This window comes from Malus sylvestris, chromosome 6 (genome assembly GCF_916048215.2).
Source record: "Malus sylvestris chromosome 6, drMalSylv7.2, whole genome shotgun sequence".
NCBI classification, from domain to species: Eukaryota; Viridiplantae; Streptophyta; class Magnoliopsida; order Rosales; family Rosaceae; genus Malus; species Malus sylvestris.
Genome location: NC_062265.1, coordinates 24,155,022 through 24,166,536, shown reverse-complemented (window position 1 = coordinate 24,166,536; position 11,515 = coordinate 24,155,022). Strand labels below are relative to the sequence as shown.

General features: G+C 41.0%; 1 protein-coding gene across 1 annotated transcript; it reads left to right on the top strand.

The window, feature by feature from the left end:
• Window positions 1–3,741, top strand: LOC126625896 (protein KINESIN LIGHT CHAIN-RELATED 1-like). The gene is made up of 3 exons (XM_050295015.1): window positions 1–894; window positions 1,757–2,665; window positions 3,208–3,741. Exons 1-3 carry the CDS (start codon window positions 248–250, stop codon window positions 3,446–3,448), a joined length of 1,797 nt encoding a protein of 598 aa, XP_050150972.1. The 5' UTR covers window positions 1–247; the 3' UTR covers window positions 3,449–3,741.
• Window positions 3,742–11,515: the final 7,774 nt, after the last annotated feature.

Sequence of the window (11,515 nt, the reverse complement as noted above, 5' to 3'; positions counted from 1 at the left end):
TCTACTTCTCTTGCAAATATCCAGTCCCCCCCCCCCCTCCTCTCTCTCTATCTCTCTCCTCACTTTCTCTCTCTAAACCCCTAATCACATCACTCCCAGATTAATTAATTAATCACCCACTCTCTCAGTTTGTTGGGCGTGGTGGCCAGTTCTAATCCGCGATTAACTTAATTACCTCCCACTTAATCAAATCCCAGTTCTCTCTGCATTTTTCACAATCGCTTCTTCTTCTTCTTCTTCAGCGAGGATGCCGGGTTTAGTCTCCGTCAAAACCCCGCCCGACTCCGCCCCGATCCGAATCACGGTCCCGGATCCCCAGCCCCAAAGATCCGAACCCGCCCCGGTTTCCAAAACCCCTTCGCCCCACACTAAAAAACCGCCGTCCCCGTCCCCTTCCCGATCCAAACCCTCGCCCGCCCGATCCAAAAAACCTCAACCCGTTTCACCGGACCCGATTCTTGCCGATGCCTCCCTCGACAACCCGGATCTCGGCCCGTTTCTGCTCAAGCTGGCTCGCGACACCATCGCCTCGGGGGAAGGACCGAACAAAGCGTTGGAGTATGCGGTCCGGGCGTCAAAGTCGTTCGAGCGGTGCGCGGTGGATGGCGAGCCGAGTCTGGACCTGGCAATGAGCTTGCACGTGCTGGCGGCGATTTACTGTAGCTTGGGCCGGTTCGAGGAGGCGGTTCCGGTTCTGGACCGGGCGATTCGGGTGCCAGAGATCGGAAGAGGTGCGGATCACGCGCTCGCTGCGTTCTCTGGGCACATGCAGCTCGGGGACACGTATTCAATGCTGGGTCAGGTGGACCGGTCCATTGAATGCTATGAGGAGGGATTGAAGATCCAGATCGAGGCCTTGGGCGACACTGATCCCAGAGTTGGCGAGACTTGCAGGTCTGATTTCTCTGCTCTTTTAAATTACTATGGGATCAGTTTAATTGTGTGACTGTGTGTAGCAATTGATAAGGTGGGAACGTTTTTGTTTTGAATTTTGAATAAAACCGCCATCGTTTCGCCTAACAAAAATGGTGAATCAACATCGTTTTTTGTTTCTTGTAGATGTAATATTAATGCTTGTTTGTTTGTGATTCTATATTAGATAGCCAAATTTGGAGAATTTATTAGTGTTTTATGCGAGTAATTTATGCAGCCAGCTGAAAGTTTGGGTCTTTAATTGCGAACACAATCAAATTTGATCAGAGGTGAAGGAAATAAAGATGATTAGGCTTTACTTAAATTGGGTTGTGTTCGAGCAATTTTATCGATCGGTTGACTGTAACTTGAGGTTAGGAAGTGGTTAAGTTCGTTGCACGATTGACATTGGTGTTTAGGTTTGTCAAACTCATTTTCCAAATTGATAAATTTTGAATAAATTTGCATGTAATGTGGGGTGTTGGTGCAAGTATGAGCTGAATTTGGCGGGACAGTACATGCCTTCCTTTTCCTAAAAGCTTTAGGTTGAAAAATGTGGGATACTTGGCATGAAGGTCGACTTACATGGTATTTGTTGTTCTAGCTATCTACCCTAGTTGGCATGGAAAATGCTTAACTCGGTTTTTGTGAAATCAGATACCATTTAAAGAATGCAGTGATTTCAACCTCGTATTTATTACATACAGTTGTGTGTTCTGTCTGCTTCCGGGGATGCAGGACGTGTCTTATATCTTTCTCTTTTTTGATAATGGACTAATTTTAATTATAGTTTGAAAGAAAGTTAGAGTTACCTTATTTAAGTTGACTGGTGTTGGATATGCAGATATTTAGCTGAGGCACATGTCCAAGCAATGCAGTTTGATAGAGCAGAAGAATTGTGCAAGAAAACCCTTGAAATTCACCGTGCTCATAGTGAACCAGCATCTCTTGAAGAGTCAGCTGACCGCCGGCTGATGGCTCTCATATGCGAGGCAAAGGGAGATTATGAATCAGCACTTGAGCACCTTGTCCTTGCCAGCATGGCAATGATTGCAAATGGGCTAGACAATGAGGTTGCTGCTATTGATGTCAGCATAGGCAACATTTATATGTCTCTTTGTCGCTTTGATGAGGCTGTCTTCTCCTATCAGAAGGCACTCACCGTTTTAAAGGCATCAAAGGGCGACAACCATCCTTCTGTTGCCTCTGTGTTTGTACGCCTTGCTGACCTATATCATAGGACTGGAAAGCTCCGGGAGTCCAAATCATACTGTGAGAATGCCCTGAGGATATATGTGAAACCTGTGCCTGGAACAACATCAGAAGAGATTTCTGGTGGATTGACTGAAATTTCAGCCATTTATGAATCAATGGATGAGCCCGGGGAGGCACTTAAGTTATTGCAGAAAGCAATGAAGTTGTTAGAGGATAAACCAGGACAGCAAAGCACAATTGCTGGAATAGAAGCGCGGATGGGAGTGATGTTTTGCATGCTTGGGAGATATGAAGAAGCAAGGAACTCTTTTGAAAGCGCTGTAACAAAACTTAGAGCTAGTGGAGAGAAGAAGTCACCCTTCTTTGGGGTTGTATTGAACCAGATGGGTTTGGCTTGTGTTCAATTGTTCAAGATAGATGAGGCTGCTGAGTTGTTTGAAGAAGCGAGACGGATATTAGAACAAGAGTGTGGTCCTTGTCATCAGGATACTCTTGGAGTATATAGCAATCTTGCAGCAACCTATGATGCTATGGGGAGGTAATATATTGAGTACTCAGCTTACATTTCTTTCTCACTATAGTACCAGTACCATGTTTCTCATTTGCTTCAACCTTCTATGCAAAAAATCATTGTTTTCTGTATGGCTTGGCCCTTTGCGGCCCATCTCTTACTAATTAGAAAAGTGTACGACCCTTGTAGCCAGCAAACTTGAATGTCCACTAAAATTCGAAATAGTTGCGAGGTTCCCTACATGTCCTACAAGGACATATTCCATAGTCCAGACTCTAGTTCTATGTTGTTGATTCACCTTGAACGAGCTTTTTATTTCTTTAACTGTCCAGCATCGCAGTCAATGCATGTTTTCCAGGTTTACATAATTTGCATGAGTCTGGCAACAGATTTTTATTCCTTTTTTGCTTTTATATATTAATCAAAGTTCACGATGTGTGTTTACGGAGAATGCTCTACTGATAATTGTAGCCGGTTCTGGTACACTGTCTAGTACTTGAAGCAAGAACTTGATTATTATGACTCAATTATCAAGTTTTCAACGAATTGTATTCTGGATTCTATTTCAGAGTTGAAGATGCAATTGAAATTCTGGAGTATGTCCTTAAATTGCGAGAAGAAAAGCTTGGAATTGCAAATCCGGATTTTGAAGATGAGAAGAGAAGGCTATCCGAGCTTCTAAAAGAAGCCGGTAGGACCCGAGACAGAAAAGCAAAGTCACTGGAAAACCTCATCGACACAAACTCGACCACGAAGAAGACAAAGAAAGAGGGGACAAAGAGGTGGGGTGGCTTGAGTTTCAAACTATGAAGGAAAAAACAGCGAAAGATTTATCCACAAAGAAGAAAAAGATGTCCACTTTCACTGCATTTCTTTCTGCTCTGCTGCACTTGCACATTCTGTAACATAGAAAAGCATGTATAGGTTTGAAGTTCTAATTTGGCGAGGTTTTCTGTTTCTCGAGTTTTCGAATTTCTTGTTCTTATTATTCTTTTTTCCTTTGATAATGTTTTATTGATTTGCTGCATTGTGAGCTTGAAGCTGGTTACTGAAAAGAAAAATATGCATTTGAGTGAATAAAATTCACATGTATGTTTTGCCCCCTTCTCTGTCTTTGATTTCCTTGCATTTTTCTACCATCTCACTACTCTCTGCGAATTAAAGAACATGATTGTGAAATTTTTGTACCCCAAGAGAGACCTGTCGATTGATTCAGTCAGTACTTTGTACAACAAGATCCAATTACAAAGAAGCACAAAACATAAGTTGAGGCCCAGAGCTAGAAACAAACGAACGGAAAAACCGAGCGCTGCCGCAACAGTACCCCACGACCAGCACGAAACACCACCACCAAAGAGCGCTGGAAACCCAACCAAACAGCACCGTAGAGATGGAAAGAAAGAAGACCCCGTCATCCAGCAGAGAGCATCTCGCCGATCGCAGCCACCAAGTGAGAGAAACCATAGAAGCTAGTGGGAGTACCACAAGCAACACTGCCAATAAAAGCAGACAAGAGAAAGGTGGTTAGGCATGAATGATTAACTACCAACTTGAATAATTAAAGTATAAAATGCTAAATCCTAATGAGCTTTTCGTGTGCAAAACTTTAACACACATTCTTGCTCTCTTCCCTACTAATTTGTAATACCTTAATTGAGGGAGGACATCACTTAATTATTGTTGTTGCCCATGATTTTGCCAGGAAACTCCAACTCATATTGTCTCTCAATTTGCTTAAGAATCTGGTCTCTATTATTTTTAATGAACCATATTCTCTCTTTATAATTGACAAGAAATAAAATACGCTTGCAATATTAGTTTTCTAGGAAATGGCCGACCCATCGAATGGCAATGGTGGATAGACCTCGAAAAATCTCCCTATCCGATCCGATTTTGCTCACCCATCAGTTGTTTAAGGCAAGGTGGCCCAGGGCTGCAAGCTTTTTCGGCCTTTCACCTTCATTTCAAACCCATTTTACACAAATTCACCCGCTTCTGTCAAATTTCTTCATTTCAACTTCCTTCTTCAATCCCTTAGATGTCACCGTTACTAAAACCCACCCACCTACAAGAAAACTTAAGCAAAAGTACCACACCAAGCTTTATATACCTCGTTCACCCAAAGAAAACTTCCTAAGCGCGCCATGTCTCTATGTCAAGCACAGTTCTTTGAGGAATTAATGGTTGGTATGGGAGCGTAATAGGTTCATGGCAAACCAACTAAAGCAAAGATTTTGCTTTAATGTGACAAAAGGAGAATAGTTAAAGACACATTAAGGAATGCAAGGTTCTCATTAATTAGTAAAGCAGATTTGGTACATAAATTTGGTGATAACTTTGACGAGCCTAGCATTACTGAATAAGAATTAGCTATCAATACTTTGACAGATGAGTCTAGAGCATTTGGTAAACAGATTCGGTGAAGTTTGACATACGAGCTTAGAATTATTGCTCAAGTACTATATAAATCAACATAGTGAGATATGTAAAGAGAAATATGCATTCCTAATTAGAAATTTAAAAAGATAATGAGCTAGGAACAAAAAGATAGTGATTAGAAGATCAGAATGTACTTAGTTCTCTCATGCACTACATATATAAGGCAGTGGAAGCATCCACATATATAGAAGAATAGTATATATATATCTGGGGTATTGAAATTTGCCAATTTCTTTCTCCCTTCTTATTGGTTTTGTAATAATTTTCAGCCCTACATTGTGTGTTCTTGTAGTCGTATCAAATCCGTAACCTTGTTCACGCATGTCATGTTAGAAGAATCCATGGATGTTATAGTCCTTATCAGAATTCGATTCATCAGACAGATAGATATGTACATCGTTAATTCCCTAGAGGAAAGGAACAGGTTCACTCCCTAACTCGCTTGCCTAATATGCTACCCTCGAAATATCTGCCTCTCCATTGATTTGAACACTGCCTGTTTCTTGATAGAGACCCGATTCTCCTGCCACTAGTTGGTGTCTCAATTGTGTTGTGGCTGAATTAACTATTGGTCTCCATCATGAGCAGGTTTATTTTGGATGTATTGCCATAATGCAAATTAAACGAGTCTATCAGAGCAAAAAGATTGAGAAAAACTTAGGGAGGAGATTCCCATGCTACGTGACAGAGGTGCTTTAAGTCGGTAAGGCTAGGAAGGCTGATTTCACTGATCATTCCTTCTGCTACGTGACAGTGAGTGATACGGTCATGTTTATGTTGGATATTATATCTTTTTGTTGCAAAATGAAAAACAACTAGTGATAAATCATAGTTATCCACTCATTCTGAATAGGTATTGTTTTAAATGTAAATTCTAATGGCTTGTTTGAACATATTTTTCTAAAAAACACATAAGCTCGTAAGCGTTATAATAATAATAATAATTATCATCATCATCAAAGTATTTCCTAAAAAGCAGTTTGTCAAACATCACTTTTAATTATTTAAAATTTCTCTGACCTCTATTCTAATTAATAATCTTTAACTATCAATAGTATATAACAACAAAGCTAAGGTTGTAGCAAAAGATGAACAATGATCTTGTTTCTTCAAAATTGGCTAGTTGTTACGGACTTTAGGACTTTAAATAACTAGTGAGTCATATCCATCACATTTCTTTTCCATCAGTTTTGGTTTTGGCCAAAGTACGCAGTCCCAGCTTAAGCCAGTGGTTTTTGGGTTTAACAAGTAACTTCTGGTTTTCAACTAGTTAACCAAAGTATGTAGTCCCAGCTTAAGCCAATGGTTTTTAGGTTTAAGAATTAATTTCTGGTTTTCAACTAATTAACTTAGCAGTTGGATCAGGAAACTTGGTAATACCAAGGAGTGCATGAAATTATAATTAAAATAAAGAAAAAGAGAAGGAGCAGGGTCTAAAGATATCTCAAGGTGCCGACATATAGACAGAAGGTGTGCTGAAAGTCATAAAGGGGTTTCATGAACCGAAAATCTACTTCTATATAATATCAAAACATGCATTAATCGACACTAAAATATTAGCATGAGAAGGGAGAGCAGAACTACATATTAGTGCATTTTCCATGTTTTTACACGTGGCCATCTCTTTTTGAATGGTTTGAGATGAAGAGAATCGTATGAATGTTGAGAAATATTCATGCAAATCGGCCCTAAACATGGGCCATTAGGCTCGTCTTTTAAAAATTAAGCAGACCAATCGTTAATTTTCAGAAAAACAAATAAAATTCATTAATTGAAAATAAAAAAGTAACACAGTCCATTTATTTTGATTAATAATTAAGTGTAATGCTAGGGGATTATTTTTTTAGACTAAATTTCAGAGAAAATTTTCAATGTGACGGTAACACGACTCAGAGCACCAAGTATCATAATACAATTGGTTGAATTTTTTTTTTCAAGTTTCTAACCAATTTTGTTTTACAATTGATGTGTTGAGCCGTGTTTCCGATACAAAAAAAAAAAAAATCTCTCCTGAATTTGTAAACCATACAACGTGGTTTTTGATCAGATGGAGGCTACAACACTGAAGTCTTTGAGGGTCTTCCTCGTGGGAAGGGTCCTTTCACACAAAGCAGTGAATAAGGAAGCCTTTAAATGACAGATGATAAATCTTTGGCGTCCTAAAGCGAATTGGTGGTGACGGATTTAGAGGATAATTGGTTTGCTTTCAGATTCAATTCCATGCAGGAACGTACCATTATTCTTCGTAGAGGACCATGGCTGTATAACAAGCAGTACTTGTTGTTGCTTGGAAAGGCAAATACGTTGGCATACCTTGCTCGGATTCCTTTGCACTTTTAGGAATTTTGGGTGCAGTTTAAGGGGTTACCCATATGCTACATGACTCAACATATGGGGGAATTTTTAGGAAATATATTGGGAGAGTACATCCTCACAGATCAAAGTTGCAAGGATGAATTATTTGGTAGCATTCTTCGTGTGCGGGTGCGACTGGACGTAACGAATCCGTTGCGAAGGTTTGTGAATATACAATTGGATGGCAGGCAAATGCAAATTGATGGTAGGTATGAGAAATTACCTCTCACATGCTTTCTATGCGAAATGATGGACCATGTTGAAGCCCAATGTGAGTGTTATGAAGGAAAAGTTCTAGATGATAAGGCTAAATTGTATGGTCGTTGGTTCCAACTGGACGTGCTGGATAAAGATTATCGACACCCCATACGGAGACTGTTTGGTTTAGATGTGGAGGGTGGCTGGGTAATGAAGGCTCCGCTGTTGGAGGAGGTTGATGTCTCAATAAAAGTGGAAGAAGGCGATTCGATGGAGACGAGGGCAGTGGGACAAGGAACTTCTTCAATCCCTGATTTGAATGAGGCCGTAGGAGAACAAGATAGTGGAGGATACCGGTTGGCAGTGGTACCCTTCATGCCAAGGGCACTGGGTAGACAACTCCAAGATATGTTGGAGGATGGGAGGGAGGGCTTAGTGACAGAGATGAGGCAACCATTACGGCTGTTTGGGGCTGCGATTGAACTAAGCCTAAGAGGCGAGGGAGGAAATCAAGAGATGCAGGGGATTGATGATGAGACCATTGCTCTAACCTTGGCGAGTGGGGTTAATGGTGAGGTTACGATGGTAGGAGGTGACTCTCCTAGGTCCATTGATTCAGACCCTTTTAATTTAGCTCTGTTTATTTTTGGCATGGGAACAGTGCCTAATGATAGCTCGAGAGGGAAAGTCTCTAATACCTATAAAAAGAGGCAGTCTAAAACCCGACGTTTTGTTCCACCGGAGTTGGGAAAAAATGTCACTATGAGAATGAGGAGTGGGGGTTGATCCCGGGTGTAAAAAAGCATGTTTTGGCTACTTCAATGAGGTTCACAGCGGCGAAGGCTGACGAAGTTCAACCCCGCCGAGCCCAATAAGTTGTGTAAGCTGGAATTGACGGGGGCTTGGGAGCATCCAGGCAATTTGGGTGCTAAAGAGACTTGTTCTCTTCAAAAATCTCATGGTGAGTTTTCTGTGCGAAACAAAATGTTCGAAGGAGCGTATGGAGAAGTTAAAATCATAGTTGAATTTTGATTTTGTGTTTACAGTTCGAAGTTCGGGAAGGTCCGGGGGTTTATGTGCAATGTAGAAAAGTGAGGCAACTTTGATGCTACGATCTTATTCGTCAAACCATATTGACTTGGAGGTTGGAAGAATAAGAGATGATACTCATTGGCAACTTACTTTCTTTTATGGCTTTCCAGCGAAATCAGATAGACATAAATCATGGAGTTTGCTTCAAAGGCTGAGTGAAAGTTCGGATCTACTGTGGTGTTGCATAGGAGATTTCAATGAAATTTTGTGTCGAGGAATAGGAAAGAGGTGATGTAAGAAATGACCGGCAAATATAAGGGTTTCAGAATGCATTAGCAAGTTGCCAGTTACAAGACTTGGGGTATATTGGAAATAAATTTACTTGGGTGACTACCAGATATGGGGGAATCAAAGTAAGATTAGACAAAGTTGTAGCGTCACAAAAGTGGGTGGATGTGTTTTCGGGGCTTCGAGTCTCTCATTTGAAACCGAATTTTTCGGACCATATACCTATATAATGCTGGAATGGGTGCCTAAGAACAAAGTTAGATTAAAAAAAACCTTCCGTTATGAGGAAGGGTGGTCGATGGAGGAGGGCTATATAGTGGCAGTACAACAAGCTTGGGCAACAGAGTTCTATGGTTCACCAATGTTTCGAGTCATGGAGAAGATTAAGGTGACAAGATTACAGTTGGCTAATTGGGCAAAAACAACAAAAAGATCAATTCCGGGGGAAATCTCAGAAACGAAGGATAAGTTGAATGTTTTATTTAGGAAGCCTTTTACTGAAACCACTATTGCACAACAACATGAATTGAACACTCGGTTGCAAGCTTTCTTAACATATGAAGAAGCGTTTTGGAGGCAGAGGTCCAAGGAAAATTGGTTAAAGCTTTGGGATCAAATTACAAAAAAATTTCACCAGAAGGCTAATCGAAGACAACGTAGGAATGTTTTGCCGGGGTTGTATGATGAGGCAGGGGTGTGGCATGTAGACAAGAGGGGCATGGAGACGGTGATTGTTGATTACTTCACGAAATTGTTTGATTCTCAAGGTGCGACGGATGTGTCTGAAATCATGTGGGTGGTCACACCCAAAGTCACGGCTATGATGAACCAGGAGCTTTTTCGACAGATTTCCAATAAGGAAATTAAAGGGGCTTTGTTTCAAATGCATCCAACTAAAGCTCCGGGGCCTGACGGTTTGTCATCGGGTTTTTATCAGAAGCATTGGGAGACGGTCGGCCAAGATGTGTGTGATGGGGTAAGGCATATTCTTTCATCGGGTCATATGCTTAATAAAATCAAATATACCCATGTCACTTTGATTCCAAAGAAAGTGGATCTCTCAGCGATGATTGAACTTAGGCCGATTAGTCTTTGTAATGTGATTTATAAGATATGCTCAAAGGTTTTTACTAACCGTCTGAAGGCCATTCCTCTGGAAATTATATAACCATCGCAAAGTGCCTTTATACTGGGAAGTCTAATTTCTGATAATTGTTTGGTAGCCTCCGAGATTGCTCATTATATGCATAGGAAGAATAATGGATGGAATGGGGTGATTGCGTTGAAGTTAGATATCAGTAAAGCCTATGATCGTATTGAATGGAGTTTCTTGGAGCAGATTATGAGAATGTTGGGTTTCACGGAGGAATGAATACAATGGATAATGATGTGTGTGTCTACGGTTTCTTATTCGTTCAAAATGAATGGGGAGCCTGTGGGGTTAGTGTATCTGAAACGGGGAATTCGTCAAGGAGATCCCCTTTCACCCTTTCTATTTGTCTTATGTATGGAGGGATGATCAACATTATTTGATTCTTGGGAAGCACAAGGTCGTATTTAGGGGGTCTAGGTATGTAAAGGGGCTCCAAGTGTTCATCATTTGTTATTTGCGGATGATAGCTTTATTTTTTCCAAGAGTTCTTTGCAGGAGTGTTTGCAGGTGAAAGAATTATTGTGCACATATGAAAGGGCATCTGGGCAAGCGGTTAATCTTTCTAAAAGTAGTGTTGCGTTTAGTAGGAACCTTGCGGAGTTGGATGCACAATTGTTGGCCGATTGTCCACGGATAAAACGGGTGGAGTATCACGACCGATATCTTGGACTACCAATGTTTATTGGTAGGTCCAAGAAAGACGCATTTGCTTAGATTAAAGATCGATTGTGGAAAAAGTTGCACGGTTGGCGTGGTTCTTTGTTAAGTAGAGATGGTAAAGAGATTTTGATTAAAGCGGTTGCTCAGGTAGTGCCATTGTATACGATGCAGACATTCTTGCTACCTAAGTTTTTTGTGATGAGCTAAACCAAACGGTGGCCCAGTTTTGGTGGGGAAGAGAAGGTGGAAAACGGAGAATACATTGGGTTAAATGGCAAGGGTTGTGTAAGCCAAAAAGTGAAGGGGGTTTGGGGTTTAAAGATTTATATGCATTCAACCTTGCTTTGCTTGAGAAGCAAGGGTGGAGATTACTACAGCAACCTAACTCTCTTGTGGCAAGAATTTTCAAAGCTCGGTATTATCCTACTTCTGAGTTCTTACAGGCTCCAGTTAAACCTAATTCGTCCTACTATTGGCGTATTGTGGCGGCATCTAGGCATATTATTTGTCGTGGTTCACGATGGAGGGTGGGGGATGGTTTACGAATCCATATTTGGGGGGATAACTGGCTGCCACGAGAACACTTCTTCAAAGTTCTTAGCTTCAGACCTGTGGGGGTACACCCAGAGCTCACGGTGAGATCTTTGATGGTGGAGGATGATGGGATTCGGTGGAATTCAACTTTAGTTTGTAGTTGGTTCTTGGAGGAAGAAGTAGATTTGATTTTGAGTATACCCTTGAGTTTATTCTAC